The 27,296-nt window shown below is 42.6% G+C and overlaps 2 protein-coding genes across 4 annotated transcripts in view; both read right to left on the bottom strand.

Annotated features, from left to right (window-relative positions):
- Nucleotides 1-416: 416 nt before the first annotated feature.
- TWSG1 (twisted gastrulation BMP signaling modulator 1) lies at nt 417-22,730 on the bottom strand. Of its 3 annotated transcripts, XM_071554828.1 has the most exons (6): nt 22,410-22,730; nt 20,285-20,450; nt 13,059-13,158; nt 8,880-9,146; nt 4,133-4,218; nt 1,993-2,081 (listed from the first exon to the last, which is right to left on the bottom strand). In XM_071554828.1, exons 1-5 carry the CDS (start codon nt 22,697-22,699, stop codon nt 4,175-4,177), a joined length of 867 nt encoding a protein of 288 aa, XP_071410929.1. In that variant the 5' UTR covers nt 22,700-22,730; the 3' UTR covers nt 1,993-2,081; nt 4,133-4,174. The 3 variants fall into 3 exon arrangements, with proteins under 3 accessions (XP_071410928.1, XP_071410930.1, XP_071410929.1); XM_071554827.1 differs by lacking the exon at nt 4,133-4,218 and having other exon boundaries at nt 417-2,081; XM_071554829.1 differs by lacking the exon at nt 4,133-4,218 and having other exon boundaries at nt 417-2,081; nt 20,285-20,412; nt 22,410-22,626.
- Nucleotides 22,731-24,279: 1,549 nt separating this feature from the next.
- Nucleotides 24,280-27,296, bottom strand: part of ANKRD12 (ankyrin repeat domain 12) — a 66,351-nt gene continuing 63,334 nt past the window's right edge. The window contains exons 11-12 of the mRNA XM_071554816.1: nt 25,885-25,980; nt 24,280-25,582 (exon numbers count right to left, since the gene is read on the bottom strand). Of these exons, the coding sequence (XP_071410917.1) occupies nt 25,397-25,582; nt 25,885-25,980 (282 nt within the window). The 3' untranslated portion in view covers nt 24,280-25,396. The remainder of the gene's footprint in view (nt 25,583-25,884; nt 25,981-27,296) is intronic.

Raw genomic sequence — 27,296 nt, 5'->3', positions numbered from 1 at the left:
CTATATCTCCCCCAAGAAGATTTTGAGCTACCATAGTATTTTAGTATTTCCAATAATTTAAGACTGCAAATGTCCAAAGCACACTAATGACCTGCAGCAATGCTGACATGTCTTCTGTCTCAGTCAGGAATGAGGATGCCTCACCCTCCAGCTACAGTCACAGCTACTCTAACATACTCTTCCTCTCCATTCATCTTAAGAAACTCTAGCAGAAGAAAAGATAACATGAGTTGTCACATATAGGAAGAACAACTCCTCCACGATAAGCTAAGCTTTTCTATTCATGTCTATGACCTTTCATCACTTAATTGCAAGTTTAAAATGCAAAGACATTCCATTATCCACTAGTTCAAAACAATAAACATTCATATTTCAAGTACTTCTTTATAGCTGAAAAAGACACTGAAGAAAGTAACGTTATTTAACAAGAGTAGATTTTTTATTATTATTTCATCTTATTGAAAGAACTGTATCATAAGAAAAAAAATTGAAAAAACATTCAGGCAAACTTTTCAACAGAATAAATGTAAAATGACTGCTTTCATTTGTACATGGTACAGATAGATAGGTGTGACTAGAAAACAGTTTAATCCCTCTAGACTGAGATTAGTGAGAGAAAAATGAATAGTCAAATTCTCTTTTGTGTGTTCATATGCATTATGCATAAAAAAAAATCAAGGAGTTAAAACCCACATCATTATAAATACCAAAAGCTGAACATTAACTACTCATAGACTTTATTCTTGTACTTAGTACCATTATCAGTGGAGCCCTTAACTGGGTCATAGTAACTGCTATGTGACTGTCAACATAATTACTTAAAAAACCAGACAATGTTCTAAACTCAGAACATTCTAACTTTGCCTTGGCAGACGCATATTCCCTTCTTCACTGACAACATTTCAGGGGAAAAAGAAAAGAAATTCAATAATAACATTTTGGAATAAACATTCTCAGCAAACTGTTACAAGGGAATGTGCTTGCTGCCATTTGCTCAGGTGTAACACTTGCTCATTAAGGTAATTTCATTCCTTTAGTCATTAAATCCATCATAAGCTTTCATGTTTCCTTTACTGGATTGAATGTTCAGGGAGTGAGCAAACCTAGAAAACAATGTAAAAGGCACTAGATCCAACTGCACTTAACAGCATTAGTTTGGTATCTAAGAGGAGACTGAAAAGATTACTTTGTTTAACACATAAATTATGCAACATAGGCCCCAATGTACTTACAATAGCAGGGCAAATGAAACTTGGAAGAAAAGTGTCCCTACATAGTGTTTTGTTGGGCAGCCCTTCTAAGAAGTTAGGATTTTATCCACGACAGCCCATGTGTTGAACAGAAAGCATGAATTTCTCTTTTCCCCCAAATAACATTTTCACAATAAAAAGCAAAGCTTAAAAACTGGAAGGTCATAAAGTTAAAAAGAAAAACCAGAAACCAAACAGCCCCAAAACCAGCCCCTAAAGAACAACCAACCCCCCTCCAACCTAGCAGCCATTTATTTATTTGTTAAACTTAGATAATGGAAATCTCATTACCATATTCTTGAGGTTTCCCTACTCTAACCTACAAGACATATTCTGAAAAACAGTATAGTCAATACTTCCAAATCAAAGGAAAACAATCAGAACAGCAATGATGAGCATGACTGTACCATTCGAGCAGAAATAAAGAGACTTTTTAAAACATAGTGTTTAAACATCTACTAGTTAGCCTTGCTTACATGAATTTAAAAAAGAAAAAAAAAGTTTTCAGATTTTATACACCTTTTTTCCAACCAGGTACATTTAATTGCAACCAGCAGGCACTCCACCAAAACGCGGTATCTGCAATCCCTGTCTCTAACTGAGAGAGATTACTTTGGCCTCAGTATTGCTATATTACAATTTTCCTGCTTCAAAACATGCAGTTCATACATTTTACAGTTTTACTGCCATAGTCGATGCATTCTGGCCCGATACACTCACAGCAGGCGTTGTGAAACCACCGGTACTTGGAAGCTCCCATGGACTCGCAAGAGATCTTGCACTGATGTATTGACATGCAGTCATCAAAATACACCACAGTACACATGTGTTCTAAACCAAGAGGGGGGAAAAATTTGATTTAAAAAGTCTTAAAATATTTTTTTAAAGTTAGTTAAAAATTAATTCAATGCACAGCTTTAGAAGGAGGATTGCAAGTCAGGATGACTGTGAGGCATAAGGGGAAAAAAGGTGACAGTAAAAGCAGAGAGGAGAGGCAGAGAGCCAAGGTATAATCTATCATCTTCAAATTTTCAGCATCTAAAACTCAACCTGTTGTCTCTTCTCCTTCTTCTTCTACAATCACAGACAAGAATGTTTTTGGGTTTTGTTCCCCACTTGTGAGGGATACTTTCTAGAGCATAAGGATGGGCCATGCCAAAATTGGCAAGCATGTGTCTTCTGAAGGTAACATTCTACCACAAAAACCTTCATGTTTAGGTAAGTTATTTTAAAAACATCAAAACCTGCTTATTTAGGTGTAAATGTTTCCTCCTTCCCCCTCCAAACTCCACAATATTCATCAGCCATATTAATCCCAAGCTAGAGACTCCTATTTTTCTCAGCATGAAACTGCACACTTTCTTCCTCTTTTCAGCAACACCACCAGCTTTACTACTAAGACTAAGAAACCTGTTCTAAGTGTCGACTTCATGGGTTTGGCATCCACGCAATTACTTGAAATGCCATGAAGTTTGGTGTTGCAACCTCAAACTGGAACTGAGGAATTCACCACAATTATAAAACAAAAACATTCCACCCCCACCCCCTGCCTCCAGCCTACTTCCAACTCTCCAAGCTGACAAATTCTACCAACTTTCTTCCGTGCAGACCAAGTGATTACCCCACAAAACTTTGCTCATCCTCCAAAGGACCGTGACTACATAACATTTACCCCAGCATAACTGGGTGCTTTTTGGGAAAAGCACAACTGGCAGCTGCCTGCGAACATGAACATCTCACTCGCACACATCAGACCGACCTGTGAGTGGGAGATGTCTGTGGGCTTTCTAGCCTATTACTACTCATGGTGCATCCAAGGGAAACATACTGATCTATATTCCAATGTGGATTAGAAAAATGTCGTCCAAACTCAAATGGTAAATCAAGACAGTGGGTTTGCTGGGGGTTTGAGTGATTATGGAGATATGAAGAAGAATGACAAAGTGAAGGACTCACACCAGTGGGGTAGTTAACCACAATGTTGATTCAGTCTCTTATCTGTGAGAAGCCTTGACACCAGAACCTCCCATCCAAAATACTGGTGCCCCATAGATCAGCAGCTTCAATAGAATCCATAACTCATAATTGCAAGCCCTGAAGGTGAGGTCCAGAGTTGAGCTGAGGCCAGCAAGGCCTCCATCACCCTACAGGTCAGATCCATGCAGTCAGTTTCCCCAGTACCAACAATTGCCAGGGTGCCCATGCTTTTTGGGCACGTGGCACGGGACAACCCAAAATACAAGGGAGCAGCACAATGTATCCAACAGCTTTTCTGTGGATGCATCCTCCTCCTTGACATCTGGAAACCCTGCCTGCCCTCTTCAGAATTGTCCCTTGCTAAAACATGTATGAGGAAGTCTGACCACTGTCAAACTATTTTGCTACTACCAAAACAGCTGCAAGAGGGTCAAAGGGTGTCTGCCAGCACACTAAAAGCAGCAGAGTATTTGCTGCCTTGGTCAGGCTCCAAACTGATGCATCCATCTTAGAGACACCATATACAGGGCAACAGGGATCTCTGGGGGAAAATGCAGACCCATGACTGAAACAGTTTCTGCTCCCAGAAAAGCTGTGCTGCAAGTAAAGCTGCAGTTGTCCAAGAAATCTTGCAGCACCTGAAGTACTGCTGGACATGTCAATAAAGTACACTGTGGCTGTGTAAGTCCTTTCCTCTTCTTGGCACTTCTGTTTCTATAAGCCCTTATAATAAAGCCTGAGGCACAGCAACCAGAGGAAAGAGAATTTTCAGAGAACAAAACCTCTGCCTAAAACCAACCAACGTACCTACAGCTTCAAGTGAGTAAAATGTATTCACAAAGGGGAGGACAAAAGAGCTAAACAAAAGCATATGCCACGGTACCATGTGTATTCAGCTGTCCTACCATTTTATCACAGAACGGCCTGGTTGGAAGGGACCTTAAAGGTCATCTAGTTTCAACCCCTCTTCCATGAGCAGGGACACCTTCCACTAAAAAAAAAAAAAAAGACTAGTCAAGTGCAGTAGTGTGAACTGGAGAGAGAACAAGGAGATCAACCTGCGAACAATCAATTGAGATAACCCACTTCCTTTGCACAAGTCAATTTTACATCAGTCACAACTTATAAAAAGAAACATTTCTACAAAGGTAGATGCTACTTTATTGATTTCTAGCTCTCCTCTCTCTGGCTTGCACCGGAGGGGAGCAGAAGTGCAGAGCAGACACCATCCGGTGTGTCACCAAGCAGTGTAAGTCAGAAACCCTTAATTACAACACAGATTTTATTTCATCAATTGCCAAAAGATTAACTAGTTTCTCTCTCTCGCCAACATCCTGTCATCATCTGAAACAACTAAGCTTATTTAAACATCTGCACTCACACTTCAGAGCTCTCAGGGTATCAGCTAGAAGTAAAGCAAAATGAACAAAGCACAAATGTAGCTCTAGATTAATAACCATCACAATCCTCTCTGAAGTACTTGTGCAAGTGCCAGAAACAACTGATACGAAGAGCTACAGCAGCTCCAGCAGTGCACACATAACTTTGGCAGCTAAAACATTAGAAGTCAATTCACAGAAGGAAAAGTAAGACACTCATTAAGAAAATAACGGGGAAGTTCAAGGTCTGGTGGCTGGGCTTAAAATAGGCTGGAGTGAGAAAGGAATGCCTATATCCCACCACACCCCACCTCCTCCTGGACCTACAGACACCCTTTCAGGGGCTGGTGGCTTTACACCACTCTGGCACAGAGCTTGTGGATTCTCGTGGCTGGTGCTTCTTTTCCTGGCACTCACCCAGAACTGCACCGAGCAACTCTGGCACCCTGGGCCAGCTTGATGGCATGCCCTGCATGAACACACATTGAAATTAAAATCAGAGCTGTGTTACAATGTGTGACAAGCAGTATTTGTAAGCCTAGCCATTACAAATTTTGGGATGTATTCCAGAAGACAGCACAGAGATTACTGTCCCCTAACCAAAATCCACCTCTCATTAGCCCCTCTCCCTTTACAGGCCGTGCAATGGGCTGCCCCCAGCACACATATGCTAGAGTGAGGCATGCAAGGAGCCACAGAACTACAAAATGGAGGAGGCACAGCACTGGCAAGAATATACAAGGCATCTGTGCTCCTGCTCACAGAAATATTCTTTCAAATCCCTGATTATTACAGCCCTGAAGACAACAGTGAGTGAGTCGCCTTAAGGACACCTTCATTTGCAAGATCTGCCTTTAAGCAGCACTTCTGGGGAGAAGGAAGGGTTATAGAGATGGTCTGTTTCTCCCATTGCAAGTATGCTTGGGTTAAGAGCTGGCTGGATGGCCGGGCCCAGGGAGTGCTGGTGAACAGGGCTGTGTCCAGCTGGCGGCCGGTCACCAGTGGTGTCCCCCAGGGGTCAGTGTTGGGTCCAGTCCTGTTTAACATCTTTATTGATGATTTAGATGAGGGGATTGAGTCCATCATCAGCAAATCTGGAGATGACACCAAGGTGGGAGGGAGTGTCGACCTGCTGGAATGTAGGAGGGCTCTGCAGAGGGATCTGGATAGACTTGAGAGATGGGCTGATTCCAATGGGATGAGGTTTAACAAGGCCAAATGCTGGGTCCTGCACTTCAGCCACAATAACCCCATGCAGCCCTACAGGCTGGGGACAGAGTGGCTGGAGAACAGCCACGCAGAAAGCGACCTGGGGATTTGAATTGACAGGAGGCTGAACATGAGCCAGCAATGTGCCCAGGCAGCCAAGAAGGCCAATGGCATCCTGGCCTGTATCAAGAATGTGGCCAGCAGGATGAGGGAAGTGATCCTTCCCCTGCACTCAGCGCTGGTGAGGCCACACCTTGAGTATTATGTTCAGTTCTGGGCCCCTCAGTTCAGGAAAGATACTGAGGTGCTGAAGTGGGTCCAGAGAAGAGTAACAAGGTTGGTGAAGGGACTGGAGCGTAAGTCCTATGGGTAGAGGCTGAGGGAGCTGGGGTTGTTTAGCCTGAAGAAGATGAGGCTCAGGGAAACCTTATCACTCTCTACAACTCCCTGAAAGGATGTTGTAGCCAGGTGGGGGTTGGTCTCTTCTCTCAGGCAACCATCAGTAGGACAAGAGGGCATGGGCTTAAGCTCTGCCAGGGGAGGTTTAGGTTGGATATCAGGAAGAAGTTCTTTACAGAGAGAGTCGTCAGGCATTGGAATGGCCTGCCCAGGGAGGTGGTGGATCCTCCGACCCTGGAGGTTTGTAAGATGAGACTGAATGTGGCACTTGGTGCCATGATCTAGTAAACAAAGTGGGGTTGGATCAAAGGTTGGACTTGACGATCTCAGAGGTCTCTTCCAACCCAACTGATTCTATGATTCCATGATTTACTGCCACTGAGCACACACATACACATGCACAGACCCACCCTCTCTCAGTGGTTCTTCTAACATTTACTAGCTTGTTAAACCACAGTGACCCAATTGCGTGACTGAACTTTGCATGGGCAGAAGCCATCAGGCTCCAGCAACTTTCTAGGGTCCCTTGCTGTGCCCATGCTCACAAGGCTTTAGCCCAAGCCCTACCACCCCTTCACCTTTTGATTACTGCTTCCCAATGAACTCATGAACTAAAAACAATGCTACCCCATGTATCACCAAACACCCAATTCCCCAGTTGACTTGCTTCCACCAAAATAAACGTAAGCTCACCAAGCCACCAGCTAATTTTAATTTACACCTTCTCTGTTCTAAGTGCTCAAATCATCCATGTTTTTATAAGCAAAGTTTAATATGACTTGTGAGAAACCAGAGCACTACAAAGATATCTAAACTGTGACCAAGAAAAGAGACTTCTCAACAGGTTTACATATTTAGATACTCAAAGTACAGGATGTGGAAAGTAGTTTTTACCTTTTCCAGTTCTTCACTCATCACTAAGATGGAGGAGACATAGCCAGTGATTACAAGAACAGCTCTGACATTTATTTCTGTTGTAAGTGTCTGCTGAGGCCTAAAAGCCAGTGATATTCGGTAACTATTTCCAAATATAACTGTTGGACTGTCATCATTCCAGTGAAAGCTCTCTCAACCTAATCTCTTAATATGTTCTTAGGAAATGAAATGGAGACTTTTGACTAAGAAAAAATTGCAGTGCTATGTATTTGTCTGCGTTGTTAAACTCAAAACTGCTCCACACCCTTGAGATGTAATTCAAATTCCAAGTTTAACCCAAAACTATCATTAGGTATGGTAGGAAAGGACTGTCATGGAACAGCCATCTGGGCTGCCTGCAGTACCTAAGTACAGTGGGATATATTCAAAACTGTACTCAAAATCTTGTTTTTCCCAAGCCCCACTTACAACTTTACGTACAGTAGTGTTTGCACACAGGGCTTTTTGTGGCTTGCCATTTTACATGGCTCTCTACATCATTCTCTATAATGGTGAGCAAGTGTTCTAGTAACATCAAAGACATATGAATGAGATGCTTTCTGATCATCCGGTTTCCCAGTTCTGGAATTAATTTATTTTTCTAATGTGCCTTAACCAAAGGAAATTAGAGAAGTTGCCATTACGGTTCCATTTAATCAACAGCAGTCCTACTCGGAAACACAACTAGGTCAAAGGTTCACCTTTGTCCTTCAATTAGGTTATCTTTTATTGATAGGATAAAAGAGCCATCACAACTGCAACATATGGGGTTACCAACATTTAAAGTGTGTGTTGGGAAGGAAGCAAAGCTTTAATTGCACTAATACAACAAGTAAGATGCTCTTTTCCCCCCATTAAGCAGCAATTTCATTATGAACTGTTTATGAGACTCTTTTAAATGTAATGTAATGATTTGCAGGGAAAAGTGTTTCAGGTTTAGTACGGAAACCAAGAAACAGAGCATTTTTCTCAAGCCACAGTTCACACTATCTCAAAATTCTCATCTTCCCCCTCCCCTCCACCAGCAAACAATATTCTGAAAGTCTGTCCTCTAAACTGAAGATAAGAATATAAAAAATATAAAATATAAAAAACTTCATATAAAATAAATGAGTCTGTAAATTGAACTCCCACTGCCAAATTGCTTACTTTTAAGGTAGTCTGTCACTTATCCTTCCTCAGTCTTCCTGATCTTACTTAAGTTTACTATTAATCCCGGATTTCATACAAACCATCCTTCTAAAGATTTCAAGTTACACCAGCTCAGATGAAAGAATTAAACAACTACTCCTGACAGCCACATGCCATAAGCTGTTACTTCTCAAACCTCTGAATACATATTTCAGTTGCCCACCTCTGCACTGATACATGATTCGGATTCAGGTTCTGGTCTGTCCCATCTCCTAAGCTACAGGTAACTGTTTCAGGTCAAAGAATATACCATGCCAGTGCATATGAAATAACATGAACAAACTGCCTCATGCCACAGGAGGAATTAGAGATAAACTCATGTGATTCAGTGTCTCTTAAGATCATCACTCACTTCAACACTATCTTCCATGATCTTCCATGTTCCTCAACACTTTTGCCTCACTTCTTTTGTACCGTTACATTCAAAATTAGGCCGAACCTTTCATGCTTTTTTATGGGAAAAGAAGGAGCGAGCAGAGAGAAGCACAGAATATGCATCGAGAAGGCTCCTGGAGGAGATGAGAGGAAATGCCAGGAATTCAGACACTACACTCATTACCTTTGTCACTAGAGTAAGGTGTGTGGACATTGTTGTTTGGAACAGAGACATTCTGATGCTGTGGCTGGTTCACTGTTTCTAAAAAGGAAACGAGATTCTCGTGGTGGGATAGTTCTTCTGCCACAGGAAAGGAAACAATGTTCCAGTTCAGCTGAGTATCCCCTTCTGTCAGAGCCCGGAAAAGGGAAGGAATTGGTTCATGCAACTCCTCCACAGTGCTCTTGGAGGTTGGAGGTGTGTCACTGTAATTGCGAGGATTGCACATACCTGCAGAGGAACAAAACAGGAAGTTAGATGAAACTCCCTAAACCCTTATTCTTGAAAAGGGCAGGAATATTTAGAAAATTAAAACTGCTTTCCTGAACAGAACACTTTCATATATTCCACTCTTAGCCCAACAGCAGAAGTGCCAGCAAATACAGCAGGACAAGCTTCCCATAATGGCAGGTTTCAGATCTCTCAGACATCCACAAAACACACCTGTGACTTGTGAAAAGAGAAACCTCTTCTAAACACTTTGCTTCCCTTTTAGTGATAGCATTACAGTTTAGAAAATAGAGTTCAATGGAAGGTTTGTTTTCCCTGGGAGAAGAGACAAAACACAGTAAAATCAATACTAGCATAAATCTGGAATGAAAGCTTAGGACTGAACGAAGGCAGTATCTTGAAAAGTCCTGAGGTACTTCTGATCACAGTTCAAGTATATTCCATCTCACCTGCTGCAGCAGCACACTAGACCTTTTCAGTCGTCTGCCAGAGATGCAAAGATCACTGTCAGGAGGGAGCATGAGTCTGAATTACTTTACTTGTGTCGAGACAGCAGAGATGAATCTCGTTTTGCTACTTACCTGGAGGGGTCACTACAGGCAAAATGCTTATTTCCAGGTTACCTCTTCCTTATTTTTCAGCGTCTGCTGCATTCGCTTTTTTGAAACCTGGTAATCTTTTTTTCACTTTGCCAATTCCACAAAATGTTTCTGTGATATGCAGTGCTAGTGCCAGTTTTTCATTAGCCATTTGAACACTAACATCTATCACTAGCAATGAAACTGAAGCATATTTTAATTCAAATATTGAAACAATCAAGATTAAGAAGAAAAGTTGTATCTGCATAGGTACTTAAGCTCAGGAGCCATAAAACACTATTAGAGGTCATGCAAGAGACAGGCAAATCCATTTTCCTCATGTACATCTGGATATTGTTTTGGGTTGTTTCACAAGCAGAGTTTCAGACAGCTACAGCTGCAAAGCACACCAGTTCTTGAAGTGTAAAGGTGATATGGAACATAAATGTCCAAGTGTACCTGCCCCACACAACCAGAGAAGCATCTCTTGCCCCACAGATCCACTAGGACTCCAGCTTCAGAAATAATAGTGTTTAACTAGAGCCTTATACAAACCCACAACATTCTCAGCCTAAGCAGGTGGATTTCCATAATGAACAAAGCAGAAGGAAGTTTGTCCATGATGATTAGCATGAGATCTGGCAAATCTTAAGCAAGTGGTTAGCATTACCAGCACTTAATAATAGGAACACCACGACACAGTCTGCTCCTATAGAAAGGTGAGCCCAATACTGGCTAGGGAAAAAAAATAAGCCTCTCTTCCAAACAACGTCAGGTCACCCTAAAAAATAATTCTACTTACACAAACTTCCTAATTATTATTTCCCTACTCCTCTTAACCAGATGTGTTCTTCATGGACCTTCCTGGACTTACGGCTTTGATAAAAAATTTCTATTCCTGCATTATCATGTTTTAGTAGACACCAATATTAACTATACTTTAGTAGGCACTATATTAACCATATAATTCCAATAAAGGATGGCCACGCGAAAATCAATTAGGAAGTTATCAAACCAGGTAAGAGCTTTGTACAGATACATTGAGGGAGGTATAATTTAGTTAGTGTCATTGTATTCATGTTGTGAAATGGAAACCACTGAGCCTTTCTAGAGGCTCCCTCTGTCAGGTTGCATTCAGAAAATAAAGTTCACTGATAAGGACACACAGGGGAAAACCAATCCTGCAGAATGTGCACAAGTTTGTGTGCATATCAATACAGTATGAAAATGTTATCTTAAGATGGTACCAAGAAACCATTGCTATTAGTTTAATGGGTAAATGCTCGCCCACAAAGATCCTTCCCTCTTGATGCTTTTAAAAGCATTTTAGTTATAATAATCATATTTTTATACAGGAATATTTACAAAATAGGAGCTTAGGCTAAAATTAAAATTTAACTTTAAAGTTTAACTTATGAGCAACTGGTAAGGATGAAATATGTCTACACTACTGCTTTGGAATGGAGGAGAAGATGCAGAAATGGGCTACCAAAATGATGGAAGCAGACAAGTCTTTACAAGAGGCACTCAAAGGAAAGAGGGACCTGCTGCTGTTCCTCCTCCTCCAGAGTCTTTTTCCCTGTCTGAGAAGGGAGAGAACATCCACACGAAACACGGGGGCATCAGCTGAGCATCTCTAAAGTTAGTGCTGGAGAGCAGGAAGTAATTCCTGACCTCAGAGCAGACATGACCTGAAAGACATGATAATCCCTTTGCTTTTACATTGGACATGATCAGCTTATAAAGAAACAAATATCAGCTCAAGTATCATCAAAGAACTGTCTCTAGGAAGCCAGGTATGGCATGCATTCCTGTTTGCTCACTTGAATAGGGCTACAGTAAAGATGACCCTACACTGAAGAGAAAAACAACAGGACCATGCCATAGAACCACCAAGATCTGAGGCTCCCACAGGACCATTAGGAGATGTTTAGTTTACTCAGTACTGGGAAACTGAACCTGAAACCTTGTTAACTCCTCTCCTGGAAAACACTGTGGGAAAGAGCAGCAGAACAGTGAGCCATTTGCAGATTGATAAAAAAAGTTTGCATGTGGACTTCACTTCTTTCCTTCAGAATCCCAAGAGGTAGGTTCTTCCTCTCCCTAGAGATCAGCACACTGTGCCTGGCTTTCTACACTAGATATTGGTACTAAACTAGGGAAGTAACCTACTATCCTGCTCCTCACTTCTACGACTGAACACGACAACAGTGCATTTCAGTATTATGGTATGAGAAACAAGATGTCATTGGAAGGGCAGAGAAGATGGGGGAAAAGAAGGGGATAGAAACGTATTTCACTTTTCAAAGAGTCCAAGATCAACTAGAAAAACCAAACTCTAGGACCTCTTTCTAAATGAATCCTCCACAGGTGCAGTGTGTCCCTTCACAGGTGCAGGGGCTGAAAATACTTTATGCCACTGGGAAGAATCATATGCCTACAGGACTGTGCCATTCCACTGCTTACTGAAAGACAGTAAAGCACAGGTAAGCTAGCCAGAACCAAGCAAAAAAAGGATGTCAAAGGCAGATTCATATCATTATGGAACAGGAGATGCAATGAGCTGCACTGAAAATGGGCATTTTGACACTAATAATCTTCATGAATTCAGAGGAAACCCACTTAGAAAATCTGAGAACAGGTACAACACTCAGGATGCACCTCTTTCATGGAAGCCAGAATTTTGAATGGCAGCACAGGGAGACTTACAGCAACCACAAGAGGATGAAGCTTTCATTAAATTTAAAACACAGACTCCTTAACCAGGGGCAGAATCCACTTGCAAAGATCTGAGCACTCTGAACATCAACTGTGATTAGCAATGTTTTCTTGTTAAGACTGTCTGCTTCGTTTTCACTCTCCACAGAGAGGTCTTTTTGCAACTAAAAAAATGGTGAAAACACTGGGTTGTGCCTATTTACTACTAGACCAAACTCAAACCTAAAACTGGCCTTGTGTGGTACCTGTCAACGCACTTGCAGGTAGAAACTTTCACACAGCATCCAACCCCAGCAAGCAGGCACTGTGTAGTTTCCTCAAGGTGACACTTCAAAAAGCAGTTTTATGTTAGAGAGGCAAAATTAATAGTGAGCTATGATGACATTAACCAAGCAAAACCTGGACTACTGCCACTCCCCACTTCATAGAACAGATACAGCCTTCAAATGTTTGGGCCTCCACAGTGGTTTATTCTGTACCCACAGCATGACCTGTAAGATGTTTAAAGCACACATGCTGTCACAATGTTTTACTTCTATTTTAAGACTGTGATCTCACATGAAGGGAGAAAGCAACATAAAAAAAGAGGAAAATTAGGAAAAAAAAGCAAACTTACCAACGCAGTCACAACACTCATCCCAAAGTGTGCCCAGGCAGAGCATGCACTCCTTACAGCAGGAACAGTTCCCTTCCCCAGGGCGGCACTGACACAGCTCCTGGAAACAACAGACACTCGTTACACTGCAGCAATCCCAGATGTAAAATGACTACACAACAGAGCAATTCTTCGTCAAGCCGCAACTCAAATTACGGCATTAAAAAAGCTTAGTACACTAATACAGTGAGTAAACGATAGAACAGCTCCAGCCAAAGAGCCGATCCGAGTTTACAAAAGGATCTTTTGCAAGTTTGCCTTTTTTTTAAGGGTGACATTCTAAAGACAAATCTGAAGTCAGCATTTAAAAAGAGAAAAAAACCTTATTCATGGGGAAGGTGTGTGCCCTTCTGGGTAAGCCTGAATCTACAAGCTCTTCGGATGTTTTTCTCATCACAACAGGAAATTCAAAGAGGGATGTTTCTTTATATATAACTAGTGAGCCCACATTATAATTTAGCTAAAAAAGAAAGTTACTATAAGCCACATGTGCATACTCAAGATACACACAATGTCTACCATCACACCTATGTGTGGATTCTAAAAGGAACTCAGTTGTTTGAGAATGGGATTTTCTACATCTTGTTACACATTGCTCTCTGTTTGCAGTATTAGTGACCAGGTTATTCCTGTGCCAGGTCCAGCTAATTCACTTTCACTATTATGAAAACAATCCTATGCTTCCTCCCTGCAAAGTCACACCTTGGGATACTTCAAAGACTTCTAGAGATTCTAGAAAGTGAAATGGCATACATATGTATTTTTCTTTAATTTTCTTTTAAGTTAAAAGATGGAAAAGGCATGGAAGCAAAGACATCTTCATACTACCTAAACCCAAAGGCACTGGCTTACCAGTCCTGCTGGAGACATACACTGATGGACCTCAATGCATGGAAACAGCCTACATGGATGAAGGAAATCTAAAAACCAGGCAGGTTCCTTCCCTCTAGCTCAAATCCATACTAGTAATTCCTGTCTGGCCAAAAGACTGTGGCTACATGATAATAATTCACATGTTTGAATTACATCATAGTGTGAAATATGGAAAAAAAGTCACTTTGGTTGTCCTGTCTCAGCGTTCGGCTTTGATGACGTCTGTCTAACTATCACATTACACACAACTGGGAAGAAACCAAAATCCCGTTACTGGAAACACTGACCACAGGATCCTTCCCACCCCTGGCTTTACTGGAAGGGCCACTGGCAAATCTCTGCTACGCACCAGGCTGGGGAGAAGACGATGCCCATCCCCACTGTGATCCCATTCTCCAAACGCGGGGGTGGGGGAGACACTGCGGTGTGGTCAGGAGAAGCTCATGGACAGGAGGGAAGGGCAGGAAGGTGTTTTTGTTTGAAATTCTCCTATCCTACAGTCACCACCCATGGTTCCACCTCTGGTAACCACAGCTGAGTCAGGAACAGCACTCCTTAGAGGCAGACACCCACATCACCCGTTAAGTGTGGTTTTCTTCTGAAGCACCTTGGGAAGAAGTCAACGGGGCAAAATTCCACTTTTTAAATACTTCTTTGCTTGCTACTGTTACGAAGCATCAGGTAGCAGAGAAAGGAGGCATTTTATACCAAATGTCAGGAGTATGTTTGCCAGGCAAGGCACGGCACAGACATGACCCTGATTGTGTATGACCCCTGTTCTCTCTTTACTCTGCATAACTGGGAACCGCAAAAATCTGGGGCCTGTTGAGTTGTACAGGGATCATCCCTTGCTCACACCAACTCACAGGGCCCACTGAAGACCAAGGAGTGCATTTTGGAGGGTGAGGCCAGAACAAGGCTGGGGACAGGCCTTCAGAATACAGCACATGAAGCTGCAAGGCTCCCAGTTCCGAACTAGAGGTGAAACACACCCCAAGACGGGCTGCAGACATGCTACAATATACTAATGCAGTATAAATCCATTGATTCCTTGTTTTTCCATTCACTTCATGCCAGATCACAAGTCTTTTTGAGGCCAGAAAAGAAACAAAATTCACCAACTATTGTCTGTGCTAAGTAATGCTGAGAAATGCTGTCACCCGCACAGTTTAATGTGAACTGTTTGTTGTGTGACCAATCGAGAATGAATTGCTATTCCATATGCACTTCTGCAATATGTAACCCTGGTAAGTATTGAATTTTTACTTACAGAACAGAAAAGTACCAAGATTTTTTACTTTTTCATCCTCAAAATTTATGAATGGCACCTATTACTATGCTATTTCCAAGTGAAATATGAAAAACAGGCTCATACATAAAATATACACATTTTTCCACAAGAGGAAACACCACAAACTTAGAAAGATGACTTCTGTGAATGAATGATGCATTTCTAAAATATTTATCTTACTGTTCAATAAACAGATGGTGTCAGCCTTCAGAATTAAAAGCCTGAATAAGACAACTTCAAAAATAATCATGAGTACTGTTACCTTGGCCAGAGAATAATGTTAATACATATTAGCATTAAAAATATCCTATTTATTTATTCTTCAATAGTAAAACCAGGCAAACAACTTTATACTTATTAAAACACCAAGGAGCCAGGATGTGGGAGGAGGCAATTCTCTGTAAACTATGAAATGTAACACATGAATTGAAGCCAGAAAATTCACTAAATTTGTTTCAGTCTTACAGGAGAGTATTCTCAGGGAATTAAATGTAACCTTAAATTTTGCACTTGCAACATACTAACAAAAATTCTGCTTAGCATCTCTATGTGTAAGCACTACCTTGGGAATACTGTTATTACACCTACCAGTATTTTAACAAGTTTGTTTTTATAGAAAGGGCTTACGAGCAATGTAATTTTTAAAGGACTTTTTTCTTTTTTAAAAATTATTATTTATTCTTTTTAGACTTGGAGTGAGATGAGGGAAGAAGGAACAACCTAATTAATTAGTCTTCTGCCTCTTCAGAGCAATAACTGTGTTTTTTCACATATGTGTTTGCACATACGTGGTTTCCTTAACCACTTTTGAGTCCTTCTGCCTGACTCAGCCACACTGGATACTGGTACAGGATACATCTCTTTAAAAGAATGCTTACATGAGATGTGAGTGAAGAGAGGCAGGATGAGAAACGTTCCTTGTTGATAGCTGGGGGTGGTGAGGCATCAGTGGAAGAAAATATTACTCATAAGTCAACTTGGCAAATTCCCAAGCTGAACTACGGAAGGTGAATTGGAGAACGTATTTTGCTAGGCAAAAATAAGTCTCACAGTCTAAAAATACAGCACTAAATAGGAAGCAGGCATGTTTGTACAATACTTACACTTCTGCTCCATAGAGCAAACAAAGAATTTTACAAGATGTTTAACACTGCATTTTTTCAAAGCTTTCATGGAATGACAGGGACTATTTTCTTGGTGCAGGGAGAAGCAGGACCCAAAGGCACTGGAAACATCTCTGCAAACTGGAAGGGGGAATGCAAGAAAAAAAGCTTTTTCTTTTTCCTTTAATAACAGAAAATCTCCTGGAAGCAAACCAGCCAGCACTGTTTTGTTAACCCAACTGCATTACGTACTACAGCTACAACATGCACTGAAAGTAATTTTTAGATGCCTAAGCCCTGAAGTTAAGGAGGGGCATTTATTTCATACCACAGGGCTAAAAAGGCTTGGAAATCCTTTCAGGCTGACAAGTTTGTACACACGATTAACAAGAAGCAAAGAAGACAGATTTTAACTGGACTGACCCCACACCAGCTGAGGTGGCTGCACGTACGTAGCATTTGGGAGAGGAAACCCTGCAAAACAACCCCTCGTTACAAGGATCAGAAATCTATGCCTGAATTACAACACTGTCTGTTTCCTACACACACCAGGAGTTTAAAGAACTGTTGCAGATGAGACAGCAAAGTTCGGTTTCCAGCCCAGCATGGACATCCCATGACATACCACCCCAGCCTGACTCCTGCAGGTAACTCTGTGCTGCAAGGGCCAACCCGGACTCGCCTCAAACCCATTTGTGACGAACAGCTGTGGGAACGTCTCATCCTAGAGGTTTCTGCCTTCAAGGATTTCCTCCATGTTGCAAGGACACAATATAAGCCTCCACTCCACCCACGAGCATAACTGGCCTTTTCATCTCCTCCACACATGGAAACATCAAAACAACCCACTCATCCAAGTCATCAACAGATGTGCTACAGTAAATACAGCAGCACGCACACTGTGAACAAGTAGGGCTCGGTGGCCCACCTGAAAAGCAAGGAAACAGCCACTTAACTGATTCCAATGCCCCAGTCCCAGAGACATGGGAAGGAGCTACATTCAGAGGCTTCAAGGAAACTAATTCTGTGGACCCATTCTCTACATTCCTAAGTCTTATCCACAACTCCTTCAACAACTACAGGAAACCTCAAAGTTTTCTTATGAAGGCTGAACTTATGCAGAGAGATGCCTGAGGCTATTTTCTTATAGCTCTTCACTTACATAAAAAAGAGAACCACCAGTGTAGCAAGAGCCTCAAGATGTAAAGGGAAAGCTGAATCCATGCAAGTTGTTGATTTCATGCACTATTCTGGATCTAACAAAATAAATATTTATGTAGGGACCACCCTTAAGCAAAGCAGCTCCTAAGGAGTGGCAGTAATGACTGTACTGACTTTTAGCCATGCTGGCAAAAATATTTATGTTAACCTCATGCTTTTTGAGAGAGCAGGTCTCTTGTCTCAATGTCTCCAGGACAGGCAGCCTTGCTTCCTGCACACAGATGCAGATGACAAACATTCACAATCTGTTTGCTCCCGTGGCAGTCTCCAAGTGACAGTATCTTGGTTTCAAGATATGGATTTTGCCGAACTTGAACAGTGATAAAAGTTGGTGAGGCAAAAATGTCACGTGATAGTCAAGCAACTTCACTCAACACAGTATTTTATTTTTAAGTTCAGATTTCTCCAGCAGAGTTTAGAGGGAAAAAACCCATTGATATACTCTACTTGCATACCTATCCAGGAAACAACATGCCCTTCACATACCAGTGCCGCGCTTCTGCCACAACAGTGCTGAAGATTTAAAACAAATAAACACAAAAGAAAAGCCAAGAAGAAAGACGACAATTGCTTTAAGTCAAAGCTTTAGGATACTTCATATCCACAATCAGACTAGTCTGACCTGATCTGTTCTTCTACAAAGAATGAATACTGGTAAGTCAGGCCTATCTGCAGGAAGACAGCAGCCAGACAGTGGAAATGAACAGCATAATTCCCCTGCAACTACTCACAACTCACATGACTTGGGCTCCTTTAGGGTCTCAGAGAATTGCATATGATTTTGATTTTAGGGGAATACTTTAAAAAGGGACTCCACATCACCTGTGCAAAGTAAGAGGGAAAACACCTACCCCAAGTAAAGCAGGTCAGTGGTCCCTCTGCATGCACAGAGCTGTGTTGCTGCAGAGATGACAACATAATCCAAGGAAAGCACAGTTGTGACAGCCACGTCCATGCAGCGCTGAGCCTCAGCCATTTATTGCCAACTGAGTAGGTACTCCAGTAGCACTAACACCTGGGCTGTACTCCATTCAGACTAGCTCATAAAAATGAAGTCTATATGCTGGCTGACTCAAGCTTGACTTGATAAACGATTACTCAGGAAGGAGATGTCTGTGTTTTCATGGATGGTGGACTCCATCGGTGGCACCAGAAAAGGAGACACTACATCTTCCCTGTTCTTCCCTTTGCTTCCAGAAAAACAAGTAGCAGACCAACAGATTCCAGGACCAAAGTCCAACATCTGGACTAACAGGTTTCCCCTAAATCAACAAATCTATAGCATTTACTATTTAAGTGCCTCATACATCCAATGCCACAATTAGTGTGTTACTTACTAAAGGTTTCAGTCCTAGAGGTGATCTAAAAAAATAGAAAAGAAGGGACTTGCAAGGGCATCTGTTTGTCACAGTGCACAACGGCCAACATGCCAGCAATCACTGGTGTTCTGCATGAAAAGGTAAAAATCAGAAGCCTCTTTCTTGCTCCTGTATTTGACAGCTCCACAGACTGTGGTGAGGCTAGAGGAAACAGCAATTATTTTTAATTATTTTTAAAGCAATGGCAGTGCAGAAGCCAGAAAGAAGAGACTTCAGCCTACAGTCAGTCTTTGTTCCACAGATGGGTTTGTGAATCTGGAAAGTACTTTTATTTGTAAACCAGATAAATTTCAAACAGAAGTCAATAAAATGAAGTAAACATGGAAATGTTTCAGGCCACTTCTGCATCTCTTTTTAGGCTGTAACTATGTATTTACAGTCAGCACTCACATGTTACTGCCATATGACATTTGTGCTGTTATTGTATTTCCAATCTACAAAGAGGCAGAAGGAAAGCGTTTTTTTAAAGAAGCTACAGCTGACCACATGAAGCCTCCCTTTTTTCAATCTGGAGTCAAGAAGCATGCTCGATATATCATTAGTAAATGCATACTGAGTAGTTACCAGAACTGCTCAGAACTGCTTGCCATTTTATTGGAAAAGGTGCTTCTGTTCTGCTGCATGCTGGACCTCTTAACTCCTGCTCTAAGAACAACCTGGTCTCAGTCTCAGTCTGTTTCTGTCACTGCAGACAGGCATGCCGTGAGTCAAAAGCAGCATCTGCATTTAACGTCTATTTCCTGCCAATTCAACTCATAAGTTTTTGGCTCAGGTTTTAGGCATCTTCTAATTGACTGTACAAACCTGATGTTATGAAGAGCATCGGGCATCAATTCCCAACCCTTTGCCTGAGATATAAGAAAGTGGACAAACTGCAAGTTAAGGGGAACATCTGAGACAGATGTTGGAAGACTGTAAGCACATTTGAACTCCTGGCATTGCAGATCTTTTTTAAAAAAGTGACTGTTGCCCAAACAAACCCTTCTAATAAAACGTCTGTTTCATATTGATGCTTGTTCATAATATCACTAATAAAGAAGAAAGAGACTGTAACTTATAGTGGCTTCTACACACAGCAATCATAATCCTCAGGTTGAAAAAGTTTCCATCATAAAAAAGAAACATGTACTTAGTATTACCTATCTATACAATGGTAGTTAATCTGCATTTTTGCATAGGCAGGAGACCAAATTAACCTCTTTAAAGAGACACTACTTAACATAAAATACCAGTTATTTGTATCACTGGATCTTTTCAAGACTCAGCTTGAGAACTGTCTCTAGAACACTCAAAAGCAAACAAAGGAAACACGACTGGTACCTGTATCAGGCATTTACTGACGTCACTAGCACAGAGAGCTTTATTGCAGCCTGTTGACAACGGGATCCACAGCAGGAACAGCAGGACAGAGACTGTGGGCGCTGTGATGTACTGTGACCTCATGTTTCCTGCAGGTGAGCAATTTTCACAAGTATTTGAACCAGCACTGAAATAAAAAACAGCAACTAAAAAGGCTTTTGGAACACAAGTTAAATCCTACTTCCCTTCCCCCTTGCAATTCCTTCAGTAAAGATGAATATTTTAAAAGAAGGGTCAAATTGAGGTGCTTAACAACAAACCCAGCCCCTCCTCCTCTAGCTAACTTGTTAAAAGCTTTCTGCTACTTTTGGATTAAAATCACAATAAACTTAAGGTGAACAATCTCAAGTTTGCAGTAACAAATATAATACCCTATAAGCAGTAAGGACAAAAAAATGCCTCAGATGAGAAAAACCCCCAATGAAGACCTAATTCTGTAAACACCTAAAGTAGACAGATTGGTTTCATGCAGTATCACCTCAGGCTATAGGCACACACAGGTGTTTAGGACCAAAGCCATACCGCAGCCTTTTACGACAAGGTAAGTTGCCTTGTCATCATCTTTAATGCAGACAGGCAGTTGGCTTCACACCGACTGTTAGCTGCCTCTCACACAGGCTTTCAACTCAATCACAAAGTTGTTAACTTCTTTTTTTACAAAAAAATAGACACCAACATTAAAAAAGTACCAAACACTTTGAACACCATAACTTTCCAGAGCCACACAAGTGACTGAAGTCAGTTGGAGATGATGAGCATCTGCTACTTTAAAGAGACAGAGAACTGGGTTTGTTCGAAGCTTTCCACCCTTTTCTCCCTTAGTGAAATCCCAGCCTGTCGGCAGGTGGTATTTGTGACACATGTATCACCATTAGCAGCGTGGCACCAACAATTCTTCCTTGTGCTTAGCATACGAACGCCGTCAAAAGAGGACCCCACTGCACTAGGCACTGTACCAATATGTAATAAAAGGCAGACCATGTTTGGGCAAGCTTACAGTGAGCCTGTATTGTTCTCCTAAAAGAGAAAAAATGCTAATGGGGCACTGAGTTTCTTTCTTTTTGTATCTAGAAATGTTCTTCTGTTTTATGAACTAAGAAACCCAACAGTCTCAATGAGCAATAACCAAACACAAAAAAGTAGAAAACCAAGCCAAAACATAGAAAAGGCACGATCTGGACATTTAAGGCCTGCGTCCGATTAGTCTTTCTCACAATGGTTATTAAATGCTTTGCATCTCGCTGTGCCGGGCACGCCGCCATCTGTACCCAAGCCGTGCTGGGGGAGACCCCCCTGCACGGTCCGAGGGCACGCACGGGAACACGGCATCCTTTCCCTCAGCTGGGGGTCACCGCTCACCCTCCAGCTACCCGCAGCCAACAAAGTTTCCTTCCAATGGAAGCCCCGGCGGGTGCCGGATCCCGGCGGGCCGGGCGCGGGAGCCAGGCGAGCACGCTGCTGGCGAGAGGAGGCTCCCGATGTGTTCCCTCGGCCCGCACCGACCCGGGGCCTTGTTACATAAAGGCTCCCTCCCGAGCAGCGATGCCATGCCCGGGCGCTCCCGCTCGGATGCGCTGCTTCCCCCGGCGCCCCTCGCCCGCCGTGCCCCTCCGCTCCGGTCCCATCTCACCCCCCGCCGCCTGCCCACGCTTCCATCCGGCGTGGCGTCCCCCCGGGGCAGGACCCGCCGCCGCTCCGCTCCCGCAGCCCATGCCGGGCACACGGCTCAGCATCGCTCTGCCTCGCCGCGGGGACCGCACCTGGGGCACAAACACCCAAACCCCCGTGCGGCCGATGGTCCCGCGCTCGGCTCCGAGAGGCCCGGGCCCCAAAGATGGCACTGCGGGGCCCGGAGGCCGGTGACAGGGACAGAAGTGTGGGAGGGCACCCCCGCCAAGGCGGCCCGGGCAGGCGGGCCCGCACGGGGAGGGGGTCTCCTCCTCCTCTTCCCCCGGCAGGCACGGGGCGGCCGCGCCGAAACTTTCCTGCCACAAAGAAGCAGCCACGGCTCCACCGCCCCCTCCCGCTCCTCCTCCCCGGCCGGCGGTCCCACCGCCCCGGCCCCCACCCGCTCCCCGGCGCTCACCGCGGGCCCTGGCCCCGCGCTCCGCAGGCGCCTCTCTCGCTGCTCCGGAGGCGGCAGCGGCGGCACCAACCCCGCGGCTCGTCCCACTGCTCCCCCCTCGGCCGCAGGCAGCGCGGAGGCGGTGGCCTCGCACCATCGCCCCGCCTCGGGGCACCGTCAGGCGCCGGGACCCTCCCCCGGGACCCTCCGCCCCGGCGGCGGCGGCTGCGCGGGGCGGGGCGGGAGGCGGCGGGAGCTGGGCCGGGCCGGGCCGAGCGGGACGGACCGCGGGCTCCTTCCCCCCAGAACATCCCCCGCAGCCCGAGTGCGAGCAGGGGGGAAACTCGGGGGGCTGTGGCGAGGGCAGCCAGGCCGGGGAGCGAGCGGGGAACTCATTGCTGCAGGGAGCGGAGGGGACCCGGAGCAGCACTCTCGCGTCGGAGACGGGACAGAGAACCGGGGGCGCCGCTGCTGGAAGCGCCAGGAGCAGCCTGCCGGAGCGCCAGCGGGGAACGGGAGTCCCGCGATGCATTCCCGAAGCCTGAGAACGAGCACAGGTGCCCGCGGGAGGGAAGGAGGGAGGGACATCCGGACCTCGCCCAGGACTGCAAAAACACGGCTGTGCTGCGGCTTCACCCTCCTACGTGCCAAGCTCCAAGGGATAAAGGAAACAAGTTTGGTCCCTGGAAGAAAAGTGCAGGAGGAACCTGGCTGGGTACCCAGAAACTCAGAGCAGCCCTCGGGCATCCCAGGAGACGGCGAGTCCATGGCGAGGGAAATTAGGAACCATCACCCCAACGAGTTACTGTTGTACTGCGCCTCATCCCCCTTCCTTCTCACCCGTCACAGCTCCCGCCCTTCTGTTCTAGGGAAATCCGCAGCAGCGTGTCCTTAAACAGAGAGTAAACTTAGGGAAAAAAGAAAGAAAAAAAAAAGACTGGAACAAACCCTGGATTAAGATCAGAGAAGCCAGGAGATCATTATTACTGTCTCCTGCCTCCCAAGTATTTTGTCACCAGCTTATTTTCTATTACAGCCAATACTTCTCCAACCCAGCTTCTTTTCTTTGTGTAAGATTCTTAATTGTTCACCTCATACTTCTCCCATTTCCAGCCCTGGATGTTATCTGATGGAAATAACTTGCATGCACTTACTAGTTGTTAACACCTTGCAACTTTATCCATTTTTCCACGTATTTTTAAGCAGATAATACAGGTTTCTGCAGCATTTTAAAAGTTTACAGCTACATTCAGAAGAATATTTTACTTTCTGAAGAAATTTGCTTTTTCCTCAGCACGTATTCAATTCTGAGTGATGTCAGGAAGATATTCCTGTAATAAAAGCAGGAACAACAACTCCTTCCACAGGTACCTAAACAAATGAAAAGTGGAAAAAAAAGTTATAGGGCAGAAACTACCTATTAATTGGCTTTACCATGCTCGAGTTACTATTTATTCCTGACTGGTACCAGCAGTGATGTGCAGATGGGAAGGAGCCTGATGTCCATGCAGTCTCTTATTTGCTGCTCGTCTGCTCTCTGCCCCAGGAAAGGCAACCTGGGCCTTCACACAAGCACAAGGATTAAGTCCTCTGGAGGAGCTCACCTAGTAATTAAAAATCAGTTCAAACCAGGGACTTCAAATCTCTTTTCCGGGTAACCAGGTCTCCTGCACAATAATTTCAGACATCAGATCCCAAGCATTCTTGAATAATTTATGGCACTGGAGGGTAACAAATCTCTTTCATGAACATCTGTAACCTCCTACTCATAAATAATTAACTGCTGCTCATTAACAGTACTAACAATAAAAAAGCACTACATTTCACAACACGGGGAATTTCAGTTTTTCGTTGAGCCTCCTTACGTATTATTCCAGGAATACTAAGCTTTGATGTGTCAAGTGTTAATAATATTAAGAAATTCCAACTAATAACATGACCAATAAAATTTATTAAATATTATATTTACAACTATTTACATATCCCTTCCATAGATTAATATTAAAATAGACAATATACAATTTAAGAATTTTAATTCAAAGGCATTTTGTTGGAAAAAATAGGCTCTATTACGAGACCACCATATAAGAGCAAAAGGGTTTTTTGTTTTACACAAAAATATTTTCAGTATAGGAAGTCATAGGTATGGCATTACAACAGCAGACTAATATGAAATATGATTTTGTAAATATTACAGTTGTTTGGGTATCAGTTATTGGAGGAAAGAAGTTAAGAGTCCTGTGACGCATGCAATACAGTTCAATTCTTTTACAGTTATGGTGATGGAACAAGCAGCTAAATTAAAAAGCATGCCATACAAAAAGGAAGTGCCAACCAGAACACATTACACATAATAAAAAGTACAACTTTGGTCCAATAAAACATTAGACAAAAACAGTTTTACAGTTAAAATATCTATTTTATACAGGTTTGAACATTAATTACAAGACTATTTACATTTGCACAGTATGTATAAAATAAATTATTTAAAAATGAAGACAATATTACATCTTTTTCCAAAAAGAAATTTGTACAGTAATTTACAAAACATAATAAGATTAATTGACTATTTTCCTCCAAGTCTTACATTTTCTTCCACAGGCTTTTTCATCATTTTTCTGTGGGAGTTCAACTGTTACTGAAATTTCATAATACAAAGCTTTACAGCAGATTCTAAGTATCATTTGGGTTTTGGTGGATGTTTTAGTTAACAGCTTCCAGCGCTGTTAACTCTCCAGGTTTTGTCATCTTTTTCAGCATTAAGCTCTAAAGCTACAGGCAATTTTACAATACAGGTAACAGCATTTACTGGGAATCTGAATTTAAAATTCGCATCCATTTGAGCAAGAGTCCGTGCCACACTTCTCTGAAGGAACACGTGAATTACTGAGAAAGGTTGTATTCCACAGAATTAAGTGCTCTGTCTTAAAAGAAAAATACCTTTGCGTATCCCTGCACCTCAGTCTCTGGCTGTTCAAGGAGCAGGGTGAGCCAGGAGATGCTAATTGTCAAATTGGTGTCAATTCAAAGTCATCGTTAACATCAACAAGAGGAACATAAAACTCCTGAATTTCATAAATGCTGATAGATTTGTATGTAGCAGGATCGAGTTCTTGCAGTTTAAGCTGCCACTCCAGTCTCTGTACTGCATTTAACGCCGCTGCTTCGTGCTGCTGCCTCATCAAAAGGCATGTCTGTTTTAAAATTGAGAAAAAAGTTATTTCAGTATTTGAAAAAATAATGCCACAAGTCTGAAAACATGAACTATATCTAAGAGCCCCTCTGTTGATAATAGGGAATTCCCCCAATATGTATTTAGAAATTTGCAGATTATTGCATTACACTACATGGCAGCAAAGGGCAGTTTTTTTAATACTGCCAGACCTTGTGTCGCCCTTAAACCTCTACAGAAGCCTATGATACTGCACACAAATCTACTATATGTATTCATCTCATCTCCATAGAGGCATTAGTTTGGAAAGACAGAGGAGTATACCTTTAACTTGTCAAACTTATCATCCACATCCTGTAGCCACGACATGAACTGTCTCGCATTAAATCGATCCCTCACTGATGTTTTGCTGTCATCAGTCTGCAAAAAACAAAAACTTATTCAAACTCTAAGTTACTTGATGATTCAATCTTAAGCACATTTTAAAACACAAAACCTACTCTGTGGGACATGAACAATCCCACAAATAATGCTTCCAACAGAAAAATAAAGTACAAAGGTATTTATGAGCATAAATGTTGCCCACCACTTCCACTGTGAGCCAGCTGCTCACTAAAAATGGGTATTTTCAGATTCCCTCAAGCTGTTTACTGTGCCCTATTTTTCATATTTAGAGTAGGAGGTTTAAAGATTTAGGCCTTAAAGTCTTAACTAATATAAGTCAGATCCTTTCACAAAATTACTATCACTTTGTTCTCTTTAAAATTCAGTACCAAACTAAATTAATATTCCCTCAGGGAAAAGCAAAAACATTAATAAAGGAAAACTTAAGCAGCCTTCAATGTATTCAATGCAATAATAAAAAATATTTTTACCATCAAAATCCCCAAAAGGAGATTAAAAGAAGTGAGCAGAGACCTGTCTTATGTCCTGCTTAATGAACGTTACTTTTAAAATTTCAACTATTTCATTAGAACCTGGAATGTCACATCTGCCCATTGTGAGAAACAGATACTCTACATGTAGTCCTAATGCCAGACTATGCCAATTTAATGTTTAAATAATAATCACTAAATAGAACCAGCTGCTGGTACTCTGTTAGGGCAAAAAAGAAGACACTGCAGGAATTTGTACACTGCAGCAATGGGAAGAACAGGAGGAAAGAAAGCCCAACCAAACCTGCCAAGATTGACATTTCTAGAAAGCAGCAAGTATTTCAGATGTGAAGGGCAGCTGAACAGGCCTCTGCTGCAAAGACCCCTCCACAACACTGATCTAATGCTGGAGGCATTTATGCAAGCTGTGACCAGCTAAGAGTCTGTTCACCAAAAAAGTTGGGCATTTTTCCTCCCACTTCTTTAGTTTATCCCTTCTGCATGACTGCAAAGGACACTCCTCAAGGCCTGCCCAACACACGCAGCTGTAAGGGCAGGGCAAGCCTCCAAAGACCCAGAAGTCCAGAAAAACAGTTCTGAGGTGGTCACTTTCTTGCAAAATAAACCAATCTCAGCTTAAAAATTCTTTCCCAGCTATTGTTTCAAATACAAGAAAAATTTCATCAGAAGTTTTCTTCCTTGCAGAACAAAATTAAGAGTTGCTAATGGGGTCATAGGAAAATGTCAGAATGCACGACAAGAGAATATTTCCTTATGCATCCACATTCTTCACATTAAAAAGTTTGAATAAAACCATAAAATTGGTAATTTAAAACATTTATTGCAATTACAATTAAAATT

The sequence above is a fragment of the Pithys albifrons genome, chromosome 4 (assembly GCF_047495875.1).
Source record: "Pithys albifrons albifrons isolate INPA30051 chromosome 4, PitAlb_v1, whole genome shotgun sequence".
Taxonomy (NCBI): Eukaryota; Metazoa; Chordata; class Aves; order Passeriformes; family Thamnophilidae; genus Pithys; species Pithys albifrons.
Note: the sequence above shows the minus strand (reverse complement) of the source record. Positions and strands in the feature narration are given on the sequence as shown.

Coding starts and splice junctions, on each gene's coding strand:
- TWSG1 (XM_071554827.1), bottom strand. CDS start 22,699: ATGTTCTGGGGGGAAGGAGCCCGCGGTCCGTCCCGCTCGGCCCGGCCC. Junction 20,451..22,409: donor GCGCGGGGCCAGGGCCCGCG/GTGAGCGCCGGG, acceptor TTTTTATTTCAG/TGCTGGTTCAAATACTTGTG. Junction 9,147..13,058: donor TGAGTGTTGTGACTGCGTTG/GTAAGTTTGCTT, acceptor GTTCCTCTGCAG/GTATGTGCAATCCTCGCAAT.